The sequence below is a fragment of the Lagopus muta genome, chromosome 4 (assembly GCF_023343835.1).
Source record: "Lagopus muta isolate bLagMut1 chromosome 4, bLagMut1 primary, whole genome shotgun sequence".
Lineage (NCBI taxonomy): Eukaryota > Metazoa > Chordata > Aves > Galliformes > Phasianidae > Lagopus > Lagopus muta.
In genome coordinates this window covers 62,369,850-62,389,498 of record NC_064436.1, presented here as the reverse complement: position 1 = coordinate 62,389,498, position 19,649 = coordinate 62,369,850, and the positions used below count along the sequence as shown (strand labels likewise).

The 19,649-nt window shown below is 36.0% G+C and overlaps 1 protein-coding gene across 6 annotated transcripts in view; it reads left to right on the top strand.

Annotated features, from left to right (window-relative positions):
* Positions 1-19,649, top strand: part of GRK4 (G protein-coupled receptor kinase 4) — a 34,590-nt gene that overhangs the window by 9,140 nt on the left and 5,801 nt on the right. For 5 of the 6 annotated variants that reach the window (XM_048943419.1, XM_048943420.1, XM_048943421.1 and 2 more), the window contains 13 exons: positions 3,281-3,367; positions 3,959-4,071; positions 7,330-7,407; positions 8,528-8,628; positions 9,923-10,015; positions 10,511-10,574; positions 11,306-11,446; positions 11,813-12,003; positions 15,320-15,357; positions 17,300-17,389; positions 17,774-17,982; positions 18,755-18,892; positions 19,430-19,567. In XM_048943419.1, the coding sequence (XP_048799376.1) occupies positions 3,281-3,367; positions 3,959-4,071; positions 7,330-7,407; positions 8,528-8,628; positions 9,923-10,015; positions 10,511-10,574; positions 11,306-11,446; positions 11,813-12,003; positions 15,320-15,357; positions 17,300-17,389; positions 17,774-17,982; positions 18,755-18,892; positions 19,430-19,567 (1,481 nt within the window). Of the gene's footprint in view, positions 1-3,280; positions 3,368-3,958; positions 4,072-7,329; positions 7,408-8,527; positions 8,629-9,922; positions 10,016-10,510; positions 10,575-11,305; positions 11,447-11,812; positions 12,004-15,319; positions 15,358-17,299; positions 17,390-17,773; positions 17,983-18,754; positions 18,901-19,429; positions 19,568-19,649 lie in introns of all 6 variants that reach the window. The other variant, XR_007376792.1, reaches the window with a different exon arrangement.

The following is a 19,649-nucleotide window of genomic DNA, read 5'->3' as shown; positions in this document are numbered from 1 at the left end:
TCCAATGACTTGAAGAACATTCTTAATTGTCTAAATGTATTTCCACACCAGATTACTTTGTTTTGCTGCAGCAGGTTCTTTTTTTGGCAATTATTTGTGCTTTTACTGCTGAATAAGCCAACCAGCTTATGTGTTTTTCAGCTGTTACTTTGAAGATTTTAAAAAAAAAAAAAGTTGAAAAACTGAAAGCAAATTAATTTTCATATAACTAACTGAATTTATCGTGTACTTTTTTAAGAGGCAAAAACATCTGAAGAAGTGAATGCTGAAATCTAGCTCTAACAAGTAAGTAGCGTAGGAGAAAACAAGTTATTACTTATGTACATGAAAATACAAATGTAAAGTTTCCTCATTGTGTTGCTGCATCCACCCTTCTTTTTATAAAAGATGAGTCGCTGTAATTGCTGGCCAGAACGGTGCAACTTGCATCTGAAAGAGAAAGAGTGGTAATTCATCTGAAACACGTGGGTTAACCATAAAGCAGGCTGATCTAATGGCTTTCTTGCTGCTGTGTTGCAAAGCGAGCAGTTGATTTTTTTCTCTAGAATGAGGTTCCAAATAGAAGCTCTGTGTGAAGACACTCTTAAAAACCACAACTGTTACTTGACTTGACACTTGTTTTAAATTACCTCAGGAACGGGAAAGTGGTTTTGTTTTCTTTTTCTTGCTTTTTTTTTTTTTTTTTTTTTTTTTTTTCCAATTGGGGAATAATATGACAACTAAATTGACTTACTGGGTAGCATTTACCAGAAGAGGCGATCTTATCTGTGGGCGACACATGCATCTGTGCACCTTCTTTAAATTACTGAGTGGTAAAGACTTTTCCTTCTTATTCCCTTTAAATCTTAAGGTCAATGCAGAGCAGAGAGAAAGCATTTATTTATTTGATTCTGATGTATCATTAATAAAGTTCTCTTTATTGAATCACAGAACAGTTTGGGTGGGAAGGGACCTTTAAGTACATCTAGCTCCAACCCCTGCTGTAGGCAGGGACGCCTCCCTCTAGACCAGGTTGCTCGCAGCTCCATCCAGCCTGGCCTTGAATTCTCCCAAAGAAGGGGCATCCACAGCCTCTCTGTGCAACCTCTTCCAGTGTCTCACCACCCTCACAGTAAAGAATTTCATTGTTATATCTAGTCTAAATCTATCCTTTTCCAGTTTAAAGCCATTTCCCCTTGTTTTGTCGCTTCATGCCCTTACAAACAGTCCCTACCCACTGAATTCTAGAAGATGGTAAAAACTGTACTAGAGTGTATGGTCTCCTGCAGAATGAAGTTCATAAAGGTCATGTAGTGACCAGCTTGCCAAATATTTGTGGTGACACATAGCAAGCAATCTTTTGTGTGTTGGATTTGAAGTATAATGCACAAATTCTTCTTTTAGTACTATTTTTCATTAGTCATGCTTCAGAAAATGACTTACATGTATATCTTGGTTTGGTTTTGACTACGCATGCATCACAGTTTGGTTTTATTTTTTTCCAAGTGCTATGAATTTAGGTCAGTTTATGTTTCTTGGTTCTATACCCACCATGCTGTGTCATGCACAAATGAGTCTGTGTTAGCATAATTTGGGCATTGTTGGAATAATCTGGGCATGGTTAATGGTGTGGTTAGAAATCAGGTTAATGCTTCAGAATAATGTTTTTTCATGCTCCTGCATCGATTTATACCCTGTCCTTTTCTGTTTGGTGTCTGTGTACAGGCTGTCAGAGTTTGGTATTCCTTGATTTTTGTCTGTGTACAGTTCTGTTAGAAGTGCACCTTTGCTCTGAATTGTTGATTTGGGTTTTTTTTTTCCAAGCATATTAAACTATTTTTCTTGACCATCAAAAATACTTTGTTGAAGTGATAGGTGTTTACTTTAATGATGCTGGTAATATCACAACTTCATCTTTCCTTCTGGTACTGCAAAAATACACACAGATGTATCTGTGTTCTAAAGTATTTCAGAAGGTGAAGGACTTGCAAAGCAACATTAGGAAGTGAGAGTGCGGAAATGTTAGGAAATGAGAGGTTTTTAGGCAGTAAGTATCAGTTCAGAGAATCTCTACAAGCCAGCTTTTAAGGTTTTGTGTTTCTAATTCCTTATCTGTTGATTTTGGAATTGAGGGTGTCGTGTTGCAGCAGCAACAAAATGACCAGCGGTCTCAGCACAGATCAAGTGTGTTTTGCTATGAAATAAGGTCCAGTGAACTGCAACTTTTTGAACTGCTGTGACAGCACTGGTGGAACTAAGATGTATACTAGAGGGCTCTTTTATCTGTTTTATTATTCTGAAGGTATTAGTTCCTTTCTAACGATTTAGACTTAACGGTACTGTTTGCTGCTTGGTTTCTATTCAGGTTACACAGGGTAACTCCCTTCCTCTCTCTCCCATTGTGGTTAACAGTATGTGTTGCTTTGGTGCAGTTAGAAAGTGAGTCGGTGTTTTTGCTGCTATTCTGTCATGTGGAAATGCATCTGGCCGTATCGTTTAACAAAATCTCTTAGAATATTCTGCAGCACAAAAATTTGTCTTCCGTTGAAATGTTTTGCAATGAGAAATTTTTCTGTTCCTGTGTGTGTGCTGCCGTTTTGAGAAGTGTGCTTATCTTCTGCAAATGCTTTTGGCCTTTTCAGGTCAAAGTGATGTGTAAAATTTCAATTTGAACACAGAAAATGGTTCTCCATAATGCATTAGCTTCCTAATTGGAAAAATACTGATGATTTTTAAAATCAATTTAAAACTGGTACTGAAACCTGAAGCATTGAAGAGGTCTGGATGCTACAGCAGTTAAGTTTTGTCTGCTATCATGTCTTCATTAATGACCTATTATTATTATTACCTTCACTGTCCTCAAAAAAAGTGCAACTTGTTTATCTAAAAATGTATTTTAAAACATATTTATTTTATTCCATGACTGTAAGGATTTCTTTTCTTCACCAAGGTTGAGACATAACTCCCACATTTTTTGCTTGTTTCTGACTTTACTGATATTTGCAGTTCTCAAAATGTGTATTCACTTTTTCTTTGCGGAGTTTCTTTATGTGCACAGTTAAAATGCAGAATCTTTCTGTTGCAAAAAACCCGAAAAGAACAAAAAAACCCTGTACTTCTAGTACTTAGATAAAAGTTCCTCTATGTCAAGTTTGTTACTGGCTTGGATGTCCTCGAAGATGAGGTTTCTTTTCAGACAAGAAAGCAGTTGGACAGATCATGACCTGATGTTATGCTGTCTAGAATTGAAACATACTCTGAAGTTTTGTTTTACATTGTTTTTTGCATTTTTTTTTTCTAGGCAAACGGAGTGGACGTAGTAAAAAATGGAGGGAGATGCTGAAGTTGCCGCCTGTTAGTCAGTGTGAAGGTATTAGATGCTCAATTGGTGAGTGTCCTGTAGAGCAGTGTGAGAAAGAAAGGTAGGAGTATGCTGCTGTTAAATGGGAGACTGCTGTCTTGCTTTCAATGTAGATTAGAAAAGAAATACCAAAAAAAAGAAACCTGCCACAGTTGTAAATGAGCATTTATGAAAAGATACAAGCTGTATCATAGCTCTGTATTTCTTAAAAGAAACTGCTCATGGAAGATAAATTCACAAAACCATGAACTAAAAATGGAAATCCTTGTTGTAGTCTGAATGACGTGGAAATATCTTCTTTCTTTTGTCTTAGTCTTGTAGTAATTTTCTAACCTGTTCTGTTTTTATTCTATGTTCCTTCTTTGCAATAATCTTGTTTGCTTTGGCATTGCTGTTTCAGAGCATTCTCTATTTCTAACCTTGTCCTGAATGAAACTTCAGTGAAGCATTTGATTTTTGTTATTTCTAAATGTGAATAGTCTATAATAGACAAATGTGCTTGGAAGAATGTTTAAGTATTTGGGGAATAATTGCAACTCTTTTCGTTGCTGTCATTGTTATGGGAGTAAGATCTTGCTATGGGAAAAGATAAACATTTATTTCTCATCTTTTTCTCAGAAAAAGATTATAACCAGCTTTGTGACAAGCAGCCGATAGGAAGACTTCTCTTCAGGCAGTTTTGTGATTCCAGACCAGACTTGAAAAGATGCATTGAATTTCTGGATGCAGTGGTAAGCAGTGAGAACTTAGACATAAATAAAAAAGTTTGGTGGCGGTTTGGGGTTTTTTTTTTTTTTTGGACATAAAGTTTGAATTTTTGTATGAATTTTGGCTGAGATAGAATTGATTTATTTTTGTAGTAGCTTTAGATCCTATGCTTTGGATTTGTGGCCAAAACGCTGTTGGTAAGACACATATCAGTATTATCTATCTGATGTTTATGCAACATCAAGGTCTTCTGTTTGTCAGTCTGCACCACCAGAAAGTAGTCTGGTGATGCTCAAGAAAGGAGAGGCACCTGGGAAAAGTGACCCAGCAGAGAGGAAATTGTTTGCTCTAAAATCTCTGCAGTTTTGGCATGGTCAGAAGTATAGGCATGATGGGATCATGCTGTTGTCTTCTTGAACCTGAAAGGGTGTGTTTACAATAAGTCTAACTTATGCAGACTTGAAAATGTTGCTACTGCCATGGAAGCCCAAGACTGGTCAGACATTGCTAATTGTAAAAATATACAGAGGTGAGTATCTAGGGAACTTTGGAAGGAGGGAAATCAAATTCTAGAGAGCAAGGGAAAAGGAAGTGTTTTGGCTTGATCCGTCTGCATCTTGGTATCTGACTGTAAAGAGTGAGGGGAAAGAGGAAGTGTGCCCACAGCCATGTTTGGTAAAAAACAAAACACAACCTCACACTGCATCCACATGGGGGAGGAGAACACAGTGTGTAGAGTATGTGTGTATACAACTGTCCTTAGGAGAAGAGTGTATAGCAGATCAGAGCATTTATTCTGTGCATTTCCCTCACAATTAAACCAAGGTCTGTGAAATACAATACGAAATTGAGATTGCTGTCAAAATAACAACTTTCCCACTCATTTTTGTTCTAATTTATGTTCAGGGACCAGATGATTGAAGATAGAAGTAGGGAAGTACTGCTGCTTACACACATAACAATTTACACTCTGAGAATGTGAGACGATCTTGAAAGATGCAGGGTGTAAGGAAGCACACGAGGTTATTGCCATGCCCCCACTTCTGCATATCTCCCTTTTTCCTTCACACTTGGTCAGCTTAAAGAAACTTTTGGTATGAAATGAGAAGTAGAATTGCCTTCTATTTGTGGTCATTTGGTATCCATTTTCTTTTATAGAATCCCAAATAATATTTATTTTAGTATAATATTTATTTTAGTAAAGTAAAAAACATCTTATTTTCATTCTGCGTGATGACTGACAGTAGTAACTGTTTTCCTCTGGTCAATGAATCTCTGTGCAATGAGGCCTATATTCCAGGTACATTTCACCATCATTTTGTGACTCTTAGCAGCATTTTCTAGCACCAAATTCCAGAGACCAATTTGTCACTGGTATACATAGAATGAATTAAATGGAAGTCCAGAACAGTGGAGCTAAGTATTGTTAGGTGTACATAAACAGAAGCCATTGATGGGCAGCACGCAGTGGAGAGAGCACTGACAAATGTGGATGTAATGTTATTGTTACAACTTCTGTATGTACTTTTCATCCCTACAGGTTGCTTATGTAAGGTGTAATAGAATCTTAAACAGTATAAAAGGGAAAAAGTGATGTCTGTGAGGCATCATTGTCTTTTGCTTAGCAGATGCCATTTTTTCAGGTGGAATTGTTTCAAAGAAGTAATTTCGTTTTACAGTAATTTAATAGTTTGAGTAGTTTTAATGTGCCTGTGGATTGTAATGCTTTTGTGAATGTAACGAAGTCTGACATGGCTGAGATAATCTGATGTAAGGGATGACTTTGTGATTTGCTTTTCCTTTTTCAAACTTCCATTTGACAAATCATTGTGAAGAAGAACACTTGGGAATCATTGAAAAGAGAAGTCTCGGAAGAGCTAAGATAACCTCTAATCTGAGTCTCATCATCTGAAAGCTAGTCTGCTCTCTCGGTCAAGAAAGTGAGATGTAGTGCCTGCTACCCCTTCTGGATGATCCAAATAGCCTGATTTTATTTTCTGGACTTTTAATCTCCATTCTCTTGTATAAAGCCATATGATTTCAGGTGCACGTTAAATTTAGGAGGCCAAAATGACAAGATTAAAGTGGTACTTTGTCTGCGTGCTTTGAGTACTAAGCTTGGTAAGCTTTAATTCTTGGGAAGGTGTGACCTTGAAGTCTGGAGTAAGCTTGTGGCTTCTCAGAAAGAAGGGTTGTGAAATCGTTGAATAAAACCAACAAATTCAAAGGCAGAATTAGCTATCCAATCATTAAGTGACTCATTTCACTAGCTGGGGACAGGGTTACTCAAGTATGAATAAGAATGGAATAGCAACTCAGACTTCCCTCTCAAGTTGTGTGAGTAACAGAGGTTAGCTGACAAGTCTCTTAAACTTCCTTTTAAGTTACAATATCAAGTTTAAAACAGTATTTCAACAGTATTAGCATAACTGAAAATGTTGAAAGTGGAAAGTGCTGTGGTTGAGTAGCAGGTCAGAAAAGTTAAGCTTGTTTGGTAGTTGAAGAAGAATTCCTTACCATTAGACTTGAATGTTCTGGAATTCAAGTAGCAAAACCATTGGCTTGCAGTTGTTTTGGATTGAAATGTGTTGGATTGGCTGATACCATAATGTCTCATCAGAAGATGATGCTGATGGCTTTATAGTGAGTCAGTGTGGGTTAGCTGATTGATTGCAGAAATGAAGTTGAAGGATTCTGTTATTTCCAGTATGGTGTTTATTTTTTCTTTAACTGTCACTTCATGGATGCTTTAAAAAGGTATATGGCTTCTTTTTCACTGATTAGGTCAATCACTTGGAACTTACTCTGAGGCTCTTAATGGCTGTTGATTTTTAATGAGTGTCATAATAAACGGTGGTTATGTGTGATGCAGTCCTCCGTTCTGGATGCCTGCTGTATTTTCTTTGCTCTTACGTGCATGGCTTTACATTTAGAGATCTGAAATAAGCTTTGAGTTGGATCAGCCTACCAAGCTAACACAGGTTGCTGTTTGAGATTGTTACGTTTCAATTAATCTTTCCCCAGATTTTGTGTTATCTTTAAATGTTGTAACTTCTGATGTCTGCTTCTAGATTATTCCTTAGAATTACTTGTAGTTGCCAGTCCTTGTAGGTTTTCAGTACTAGTATGTTTAATATTTTCTTTCTAAAAGTAGTTCCTATGGAATAAATTTAATGGGATCCTTTATTTCCCATTATACTGGTAGCTGTTCTTATTTGTGATTAAAATTTAGCTAGCATAAGGTAACAGAAACTAAACATAATGTTATTCTATTCCTATAGGCAGAATATGAGGTATCTTCAGATGAAAAGCGCATAGACTGCGGCCTGAAAGTCTTGGAGACCTACTTCACTAACGGGGTCAGTGCAGTGTGAGATGTGCATCAGATACGTGTCAGTGTGCCGGAAGCTTCTGACAAGCTGCACACCGAAGTAGTTGCTTTGTTTGTTACTAAATTGACTTTTAATTTTCATTAGTCCAATTTTTGGCTTTCCAAAATTGTGAAACTTACCAGCTTGTGTTGAAACCTTTACCAGTCCCTGCTTTTACAATTATTGCCATTAGGATTTACTCACGTATTTCCAAATTAAAATACTGCTGTTAAGTAAGTATGTATTTTTTAAACATACAGCAAACTTGTTCAGCATCTGAAAAAGGCTGATTAGCAACCTAGCTAGAGGTTTTTAGTTTAAGGACATGGGAATTAGGAATTTTTGAAATTCTTAGAATTTTCATTTCATTTTTCAATGTTTGTTGGATTACTGCAATTTTTCAGAATTGCTACAGGTCCTTCCAAAGTCAGATGATGTGGATTTTTTGTCCTAGAACATTATGTTTGTCGTCTTGCATGGAGATCATTCAGATCTAACTTTTAGCATATTATTAAATCAGATTTTTTTAAGATTTGTTCTCTGATGTATAATGGAGGCTTTTCTATTGATATGTAATAGCACATTTGCTTTCTATATTAGTTTCTTCTTCTGCTTCTCTTGATTTGGCCCTCTTGAAAAGGCCTTGCCCCACATTAATACCTTTTTTGCTGCTTTAGAAGCAGATTCCGGGTTTACCATTATCCCCTCAAATATTTTCTTTGGGGCTATCATAATTCACATGCTGTTTTGGTGAAAAACATTTTGGGCTAGTTTGAAATCATGTCCCAGACTGGCTGTTTCTGTTCTCTCCATTCCATCCTTCCAAAGCAAATAGGTAACTTACTTACTTTTGTGGTGGTAGGCCTACCAAAAGAAGAAGAAAATTGTTGCATTATAGCCAAACTTGTTTCTCAGGTTATTGAAACAGAAATGCATTGAATGTTATTGCAGTTCTTAATTGGGGGGACGAAAAAAAAAAGACTTAGTTTCCTTGTTAGCCAAAACATTCCTTTTCTTTTCCTGGAGCAGAACTTTTACTCATTCTACTAATTACAATATTGCTTTTATTGTTGCCTTTTTTTATTTATTGTTTTTTTTTTAAATTAAGTCTGCAGCACACTTGCCAGAAATACCTCAGGAAACAGTAAATGAATGTAAAGCAAGACTGGAAGAGAACCCTTCTAAAGATCTTTTTGTGGATTGTACTAGGTAGGTTAAAATGCACAGTACTATGTTTTAATATCACAAGGTGAACTTCTGTTCCAGAGACAGATGAAAGGTGAAATTATTACTCCCAGAAGTGTGTCTCTGACATGAGTGTAGGTGAAAGATTTGAAACAGATTCATTGAAAGGACCGAGTTTCTTTTGTAAATTATTCATTTGCTTTTTTCTTTAAGAGTTTTTTTTCTTAACACTATTTTTGCTGAAGTCTCTTGAAGATCTAATGCTATTTTATCTGTTAACAAGTAATATGCTTTAAGTTAGAATGCTATTTCATCATTATATATTTCACATTTGAGTGTGCTCTCTTCCACGATGAAAGCATTTATAAAGAATGAAGTTGTAAATTGGCGTGTGAAAGGTTTGTGAGCAGTGTCAGACAATTCATGGTTCTGGAAAACAGGTTAATTATTCTTCCCCTAACATGACTGATTAGAGGATTGATTATGATACTTATCGCACACAGACTTTGTTCTGAAATCATGCAGCAACATTTCACACAGCTGCAGCAGTGAAGGCTTTTCTTGGAGTAACGATACCTGTTTACCAGCGTTGCATGTCTTTGGAAAGCCTTCATGTTTCTAATATTACTGGTTTTTCAAGGCATGCTTGATCACGTCTGGAGGCTTACAACATGTTTTGTCACTGCTTGGGTCATCACCGTGGCAACAAAAATAAGTGTGCTTTATAACTACCTGAGATTAGAAGATTGAAAGGGATGTGTCAGAACAGCTACTAAAACATGTCTCAAATGGAAGATCTGTCTTTCCATTGTCCAGTAAATGTCTGCATATGTTTTGAATGACTTGTGTTCCTAATTACCATGGTGTGCTTAGTTTAAGAGGGAATAAAGATGCATGGAATTCAGATTTGCATGTGTTATTTAGTATTCCAGTTTCAAACCATAGAGTGAAACTTCACTCATCCAAGTCAAAAGGACGTATAAAATCTCGTAGATCCTTTCCTGTAAATACCTTTCATAGGTCATATTTTAGGGTCATAATTGCATTGTGTAGCTGCTGGTTGGCTGATGTTTAGGTGGGCTTGAAGACAGATAATGTGAATACAGTGGTTAAACTTCCTGATTACTGTACGTAGCAGTTATTTTGGCATTTACTAGTGGTCTGGCAAGGAATAGTTTCCTATGATTGCAGCTCATTTCGAGACATCTAGGTTAAAACCATTAGTAAGTGCAGTGACAGTGTTTCTGCCTGCTGCTACACTAATTACGCTGATCATCAGTTTTTCAGTGCAAGTCTGAATTTATTTTCCTGTTGCTAGAATTGTCCATGAATACCTGAGCAGGAGACCTTTTGAAGCTTACCAAGAAAGTGTGTATTTTTCCCGGTTTTTACAGTGGAAATGGCTGGAGAAGTAAGTGTACTTCAATAACTTTGATGTTATAATTATGTTAGGCTTTCTGAACTGTTCTGCATGTTACACAATGCCTGTTAGAAAAATCATGATCTGAAAGACAAGATTCAAGGATGACTCTGGGACAATGGAAGTGTTGATGAGCTAACTGAAGTATTTGTTCAAGAGTCTTTATGCAGTGAATCTGCATAAAGTAAATGCGAATTTATTGTTAAGTGTGTAATGGGATACCAATCTTGGGAACTCCTGTTAGTGTTTAGCTCCATATTTGGTTTAAGTGGTATTTACTTACAGAATGGAACCCATGTTTCCAGTCAGAATTCCCCTCTCATTTTGAATTCAATTTATTATGTGCTATCTTCATGAAGTGAAGGCAACTGTTATTCAGCCAGATGTTAAAGAACAGGAAGGGCAAATTGAAGACAGATTTTGGGGTGGAAAGGGGTCTGCAAATTCTTATAATTCTTGTTGCATTATTTGTTTCCTTCTTATCAGGCAACCAGTAACCAAACACACGTTTAGGCATTACCGAGTTCTTGGAAAAGGTGGATTTGGAGAGGTGAGTACAGAGGCATTTTTCTGTGAGGCCATCCTTAAAGGTTAATACAGAGGAAAAGCAGGTTTAACTCTTGTCTCTAACAATCTAAATTTTGATGTCAACTGGTGAACTGTCATTGATCTAAAACACTTCAGTGTGCTAGTCTCAATATTGTAGGTCATGCACAAAGCTGGAGGAAACTGCCCCATCTATTGCAATAATTCCTTCTGTTTAAATTTTTTAATTTAACTGATGATGAGAGCATAGTTTTGTTCCTACCTAGTAATTATGAGTTACATTCCTGAACTCAGTGTGAAAACCTAGATTTATTTCACTCTGTTCATAAGGCTCTGTTTTTTTCTCGATGTTACAAATGTATCTCTGTTTTGAAGGGACAGGACGATTACTAAACTAACCTTTCTTCTCCTTGAATATGATGTGGATGTTAGTCCTATGTCCTGCAGTTTCCAAAGTCAAGAGTTTGATCAACACAAGATCTGCAGTTTTACTGAGCTTTAGCAAAAAGCGTTGGCTCCTGTGTAACCTCTTTTCTTTTCCGCTTCTGTTACAGTTTTTGTGACCCTCTTAAGTTGTTTGGGTGAAAGTACTTAATAGATACTTACAGACCCCTTATTTTTCTGAAATTGTTTATTAAGAGCTTGGGGAAAATAAAGCAGAATAAATTTTGGTGTGCTTGTATATACGTATGCATAAAGTTCACGTCTCTTACATGCTTTCCATCTCCTTTCTAGGTGTGTGCTTGTCAAGTACGTGCAACAGGAAAAATGTATGCTTGTAAGAAGCTAGAAAAAAAGAGAATAAAGAAGAGGAAAGGAGAATCCATGGCTCTAAATGAAAAAAGAATTCTAGAAAAAGTGAATAGTAGGTTTGTAGTAAGTATCTACTTCTAATCTTGTTCTTGTGAGTTTGTATGGCATTGTTTGCTCAGTTTCAGTCTTTTCAGGGGCTTATGGGCATGACATTTTGTAATTGATTTTGAGAATGTGTGACTGCAAAGATAAATGATTGGTGTAATAACCAGAATTGTATGTGATAACGAACAGTTCTGTGCAGAGTTTTTGTAGGTGGACATCTCAAGGTGTAATCTTACTGGGCAGTAACAGCTCTCTGGTTTGCTGGTTTATTCATATTTGCTTTTTTAAACGACTTCATATTTTGCTTATATTGGAAGAAGGATCTGAGAATTGTACTGGAGTTAGAGTGAATAATGGTCGTCATCTCCCTTCTGTTCTTTTTAGGTTAGTTTATCCTATACATACGAGACAAAAGATGCCCTGTGTTTAGTGTTAACCATAATGAATGGAGGGGATTTGAAGTTTCACATATATAACATGGGAAATCCTGGCTTTGATGAAGAAAGGGCTATTTTCTATGCTGCAGAACTGTGCTGTGGTCTGGAGGATTTGCAGAAGGAGAGAATTGTTTACAGGTCAGTACAGTCTTCTGTAACTCATACCTTGGCATCACCATGTCTGTTCAGCATTGAACATACAAATTATTTTTTGTTAAAATGGGCTTGTGCTTTAACTTCACAGTAATTTGTAATAGTCTTTTTGACATTCTTCAGACTTACTAATATTTGTCATCTTACTGTTTATTCCAGTCCTGATACCTGGTATATCCTAAAACATTAAAAACAATTGCAAAGTGATAGAAAATTATAAACCAAATTAATTATCAGTACAAATAAATAAATACTTTTTGGGAACATGGCATTGCATGTCCATTCTAAAGTAGATGTTAACAGGAGATTGAAGTGCTTTGCTGCCTTGCTTGGTATGTAAAAGGGTAAAAAAGTTAGTCTTGCATAATGCTAATGTAGTGAGCCTTTTCTATCCTCAGTATGGAAAATTAACATACCTACACAGCAGTCAGTCTCATGGAAAGTGCAGAACCACAGAATAAATCAGGCTGTTTATGCATTGTTCCCTAAAGAGATTTGGCCAGTCTTGCAATGATGTGCAGTGTATTTTGGCAAAAGGGAAGAGAGGGTAAATTTAAGAGTCTTGGTTTTGCTCATTGTTCTCATGTGAATCAGCTACAAGCAGGTCATTTCATGTTTCCCAAACAAGTAATTGTTTAAAAACCAAAACCCAAACCCACAGCCCTTGTGTTCAACTTGTTAACAATTTGCATACTAGATAATCAAACACCTTGAATCCTAGCATCGTCTCTAACTGCTTACTTTGGAGTGGTCTTGGAGTCAAAATGTGTCCCTTTTTTTGTGCTATTATGCAACTGATTTCTAATTATTAGACATTGGTATGTGCTGCTACAAATTGAGGAAGAAGAAAAGTAGTTTCACAAGCAGCTCCTGAGTGAAATTGCATCTTATAAGACTTTTTTTTCAGTCCTCATCTTATAATGAAAGACAAAGAGACAGTGCAGGTGTTACCAACTGAATAATCTGTATGCTCAGGGGGAAGAAGAAAGGGCTTAAATTTAATCATAATACCTGAAGGCATTATGTCATTATTTAAACAATTAGGTATAGAACATAGTGAGGGGGTTCCTGCCCAAAATGTAAACAGATTAAAGGTGACTCTGGTTATACGATGTCAGCTCAAATGCATTTGAGGGCTAAATTTAGAAAATGGTTGGATAATTTTATGTTCTCTGTAGAACTATTTTTGCCCTACTCCTATTAATAAAGAATGACCAACTTCATGCAAAAGTCTTGTTTTTTCTTCTTTGCTAAAAGTAGTTTTTTTTATCCTGATCTAGATTTTTTTTGCCTCATATTTCTTTATTTCTTTTTGTATAATCTTTTTAGGAGCATTGTGTTAAGTTCTACATTTTTATAATCATAAACTGAAAAAGGATCATAGAAATAATCTATCACTAATTGCAGTGACATCTTATGTGATTGAAATCCTCTGTAAGTGTCTTAAAGGCAGTGCACTTATAAATCGGCACATGACTGTGTATGATTGATGAATCAAAAGGGTTGGAAAAATTGGCCATAATTATAATTTCTTTAGTGAGAATAAAATTCTGGTAACCTGCAGTCATAATGTTTTGGGGGACAGAACCACCTGAGCTATATCTTCATTGATACTGCAGTAAACAGTAAACACAGGAACAAGCAGTAGCAGAGTTGTTAATTCGTTACACAAAATGTTTGATAATAGGTAGATTGAAATCAGGATTTGCATGAGACAGTGTGGAGCAAATGCCTCTGTTCTAAAAGGTATGGTGGTATAAGCTGTAGCATGAACAGAGCAGTGCATGCTTGCTTCAATTTAAAATATATATATATTTTTCAGTCTGTTTTCAACATGCACCTTTGTTTTGTGAAGATTGCAGACATAAAGTCTGCTTTATGAGAGGAAAGCTGAAGCTCCTGTTCCTAGAATTGTTTTTGGCTCTCATTCTGAGCTTGCTTTTCAGTTGAGGTAGTCTTGTCCACTGCAGGACCAAGGCCTGTGTATTTCCACAGAAACTTTGGCTTCTCTCACAGTGGAGGAACAGACGAGGGAGAAAGATGACGCCCCAGTGCATCCCAAAGCTAGAATTGGTAGCTAAATTCTTGACATTTTCAGAGCTTTACTTCTTGTTAACTGTTTGGCCTAGAAACTAATAGTGTTACACAACTAGAATTCTAGCTTCAGTAAGTTCTAATATCAACTGTTGGTGGATCGAAGAACAGAATTAGCTTTGATTAAGATGTTTCTCTATGTATTATGTTTTAGGTTGGGCTTTAATCAGATTTCTGGGAACTGGATAGAAGTTTTTAGATCTGTTTACTTGAACTCATCTGAATGTTCATTATGTGTTTTACAGTAAACTTGCTTCTGCCTAAAATTTGAGATGAGTTTTGTTGTGTTTTTTTTTTTTTCTTTTAATCTCAGTATCTCCTGGTTTCCCTGATATTATAAACTTGTATCTGATGTGAATCGAAGGTCCCGTTACAGGGACTGTTCAGACTTAAAGATTTATAGGAAAAACTCTTTTGTATGCTTATTTTATGAAGTAATGAAACTAACACAAATGCACATACCTTAGAGCATGAATTTAGCAATATCTGGAGAGAAAAGGTAACACAGATTTGAAGAAACGTTTGTATGTTTCATTTTGAATGTAACTGCTAGAATGATCCTTTCTCAAAGTATTTCATTTAAGTTATTCACAGTTTCCTGCTTTTTATACTAGTACCTTATCTTGTTGTAGTTGTACGTGAAGAGCTTCTTTTTCAGCATCTGTAAGGGTACAATTGTGACATTAAAAAAAGAAAAATTAATACCTCTTTAACTCTTTCCTGACTTTTGCTGCCATTTAATTGCAGAAGAATGTTTCTAGTGAAGCTGCGCATCCAAAAGAAACAAACTGAGTAGAGCATCAAGCTGCAGCAAGTACTGGCTTGTTTTAACTTCTGAAGTTACATGGCTGATATGCTCAGGAGAAAGCTCTTTAATTCTCTTTAGTTTATGAGCACAAGCTGGATGTAAGTTGCTTTAGTGTAAAGATGCTGGTGTTATCTAGAGACTCTCATCTGTGAAATTGCTACTTTAACCTAAATAGGGTAAAGATTTAGGCAACTCAAGAGTTCTGTGGTTATACTGTTTGTTTTATAGGTCCTCAACTTTGCAGCTTTTTTTTTTTTTTTTTGTATGTAGGTATGATCTGGAAGAACCTCCTTAATCAGAATCGTTATCAGAAGTCCTATATTGCCCCAGTTACATTTCATGATAAGTGATAATCTTGTCCTCTGTATAATTAACACTTTTATTTATTTTAATTAATAGAGATCTGAAGCCTGAAAATATACTCCTTGACGACTGTGGTAAGTAAATAATTGAAATTAATTTTGAAATCAGGAATTACAGAACATACTTTTTAATCTCTTTAATTTCTTGCACAGTGTATCTTTGTAATAGGAGGGACTTGAGTGACAAATACTAAGTCTAGTGTATTTTCATTAGTAAATTAAAACTGTCCCTATTTCTTAGAGAACGTGAAAAAATACTGGGGTTAAGAGAGTGAGAAATTACATGTACTGTGAAAGGGATCCATTTCTCCTCTCATATTGACCTTTTTTCTTTCCTTCTCCCTTTCCTTTGATTTAATATGATTAAAACCTAGCTGGATTTCTTTTTATTTGTCTTTTTGTTTATCTTACTACATTAATTTATTAGCTTTGAGGTCAGAGTTACACCTAAAGAGTAAAATATGATGTCAAGCAATAAAGAGGAAAGAAATCTGAGGTGTGAGTGTTCATTTCAACACTTCAACAAAAACAGAAGTTCTGATGGTTGCTAGTGTAGATGTGGCTTGGGAGAGTCAAATCAATATGAAAAAATATATTTTTCTTTTTTTTCCCCCAGAAGCCAAATTAATGTTCTTTAATGACTTTGTATTAAACTTACCGAAATCTTTTGAACTCACTGTAGAACATGTGCAGCAATTACCTTCTCTTAAGCTGTGGCTGAGTATTACCAGTTTGATCTTGTAATTGCTGAGTATTTCAGTTAAAAGAAAAACTGCTTTTGGAGTTGTTAACACAGGAGTTATTTTTAGTCTTTGAAGTCAGCGTGTTCTGACTGATAAACTTTGAAAAAGAAGATGCTTGGGAGAAGTCACTTTGCAACAGCTAAAGCTTTGGTGCACATCAAATACATTCTTTAATTCTTCTCTCCAGCAATGTCTAGCAAAAGTGACAGGCTTCTTTGAGGAAAAATGTAGCTGTGCAGGACTGCACTAGAATGCTTTCTTTCTGGCCGGGATGTTCTGATCTTGTTCCAGAGAGCAGAGGAGGCTAATTAGAAAATGGCTTCAGGAGCTCAGATCCTGCACTTGACAAAGGGGTTCATCAGATGTTGGGGAACAGAAGAGCATCTGAATATTTAAAATAGCATTTACTGCTCAGGAGCATTTAAGTATTTCTAACTAGCATAAAAAGTGGCACTTAAGTTTTTCTAGTCTTTCCCCACACCATGATTATTTAGCATACGTAAAAAAGAAATTAATATGCTAACAATAACGCTGATGCTGCACTGCTTTTTGAATGACAAAGAAAACAGGTGCAAATGAATGTCAAGCATTTGAATGGGATACCTAGAGGAGTGATGCAGTATCTAGGAAGCTTTCTAGACCAGAAATAAAACTAAACAAAAACACAAACAAATCCTTGAATGGTCTGGACTGACTCTGGCATGTTATAACATCAACAGTTCTGAGTAGGTTCTGGTTAGGAATTTCTGTCCCTACTCCTATGCAGAAAGAAAAGTAGCATATTACTTGCACTTAGCATTACTAGGGTGCTCTCCATTAGAGGAAGACCTGATACTTCAGTACAGGCTACAGTTCCCTGATTGGAAATAAATGGATTAAATTCTGATGTTTTGTTAGGAAAGCCAGATTTTTTGTAGAGGGGAATACACAGAATGGAAAAATAAAAATCTCTAATGTGTACATACAGAACTCCATATAAGCAGGCATTAATTTCTTTTTATAGTGGAGTTGCAGCCAATACTAAAGCTAGGAATAGAGCACTTAACATTTTTTTTGTCTGTGTTTGTGACCTTTGGTACTTCTCTTCTGTTACAAGTTTAAAAAAGGGGGGAAAAAAGGAGGGGACTTCTTTCTAGTTAAAGAAGCTTGGTTCTATGAGATATATGAATATTTTAATGATTTAGGTGTTTTTGATGAGGTGTGCAAGAGAAATTTCTTGTTATAAAAGTGATATTTTATTATTTGCTGACAGTTTTTTATCTTAATACGAACAGGACATATTAGAATTTCAGATCTTGGATTAGCTGTGCAGATTCCAGAAGGAGAAACGGTCAGAGGACGAGTTGGCACTGTTGGTTACATGGGTATGTGAAATATCCTTTGCTAGTTTTGTTTTACCAGCAAGCTTGAATGACTTGTCCAAAGAGCTGCACTGGTTCTGCAGAGAAAGATTTTAATACGTGGTGGAAGATATTGGTAGTCAGTTCTAAACTTTCTTAATAAATGGGAAAAGTTAACTTTGGCAACTGTAACTTTAGGTAGAACTTCTAAGAAAACACCTAATTTCTTCTAATCTTATTAAAAAATCTGATTGTTTTAAAACACTTACATGCTTCTGTTGGATACACACAGTATTCAGTGTAGGAATTAACATTTCTTCAAGAAAAGGGGGTTGCTTAAAGACCTTTTGTACAGTACCAAATGAGTATTAATTAAATTATTGCTTTTTTTTTTGTCTATTTTTGTAGCTCCAGAAGTGCTCAAAAATGAAAAATACACGTTCAGCCCAGATTGGTGGGGTCTTGGTTGCTTAATTTATGAAATGATTGAAGGACAGTCGCCATTCAGGAAGCATAAGGAAAGGGTCAAACGGGATGAGATTGACCGGAGAGTAAAGGAGGACCAAGAAACATATTCAGACAAGTTCTCTGAGGAGGCAAAATCCATTTGCAGGATGGTGGGTGAAGGGACATAGAGGTTTGAAAATTAAATTTCTAATCCCTTTGTAGAGATGAGCTGCTTTATTTTAGTCTTCTATTGAATTTTTTTCAAGGCTGGAGTGAGGTGTAGTGAGGGTACCAAAATCTTTCTTTGGTTCCAGTGGACATTTCTGACGATCCATGACTTGTTTATTTTATCAAATTTTGATAATTCTGAACTTTTTAAAACTTAAGGTAGGCAGCATAAAGTGGTTTCTCTCTCATGTGAATAATGAAAAATGCACCATTTTTTAGACCATAGGGTACAGCTTTGATACTGGATGTGGAGAAATTGCAGTTGTACATGACCTTCCTTCTCTAAAAGAGCCTGTTTAAGACAGCAGGTATTTTTAATCTTCTGTGCTCTTAAATTTATTAAGGAGTGCGCCTGTACAGAAAGCTTCAAAAACTTCTTTACTAGTTTATGCAGAATAAATAAATTACTTACACAGATCTACATTTTTTTTCTATGATTTTTCCTGCAAATAGAGCCTACTGCAAAAGCTATTCAATGTGGCATCAATTAAAATAATTTCATACAACTTTTGGTCTAGTCTTTACTGCCAGAAAAAGTAACAATCTTTCTTTAAGGATTCTTTTGTCTACAATGTTGTAATTTGAATTTCCAGTTCATTTTGATACCACAATAAAGTTCATCTTCTAAAAGACCAAGAAAGGAAGGGTTGTGTTTTTTCTTCTTAATTGAGAGATCATATCACCAGGACAGCCTCTTTATTCATATCTTTGCAGTTACTTGCAAAAAATCCAGGGGAGCGACTGGGTTGCACGGAAAATGGAGCTGCTATTGTGAAACAACATCCTATTTTCAAGAATATTAACTTCAAGAGGCTGGAAGCTAACATGTTGGAGCCTCCATTTTTGCCAGATGTAAGTAGGTGAGACAGATTTGATTAGTATCTAAAAAGGCACGAACTGCATAATTCTGTGTCAGTTGTCACGTGAACTGCAGATAAACTTTTGCAGTTGTTCACATTGGCTGGAGATTACCACTGTAGATATTCTCGGCTAGTTGTTTTGTGGCATTTCATCTGAGAATACTGCTATAGGATAATATAGTATGTCACTGTAGAGCTTTCTACCTGATTTCTGTTAGCCCTGAAAACTCAACTTTCCCAGATCAGGTGCTAAACATATTAAGTTTGGCTTTGAGGAGTTCAACTCTGGAGCTGAAAGGAAGCTGCGAGAGGACAAATAAACTGTGAGGACCAGTAAGAAAATCACAGATGCTGCATGCTCTTCTTCTTTTAATGCTCTTGTTCTGTTACTTGCAGGATGGATGGAAATCCCCAAATGCATTATGACAAGATTCTGTTTTTTGCATTTCTGTTGTGTAATATAATGTAGTTTAGTCTGCTCACCTAGGGCAAAAAGAACTTAATGAAGTACTCTTGTATTGTACTGCAGCCACGTGCCGTGTATTGTAAAGATGTCCTGGACATAGAGCAGTTCTCTACAGTAAAAGGAGTGAACCTGGATACTACAGATGATGACTTCTATTCCAAATTTGTTACGGGTTGTGTCTCAATCCCTTGGCAAAATGAGGTATATATTTCAGAAAAGATTTTCTTTAGTGCAATGATTAAAAGACTTAGTGTGGGATAAATTTACAATACTTTTTTCCCCA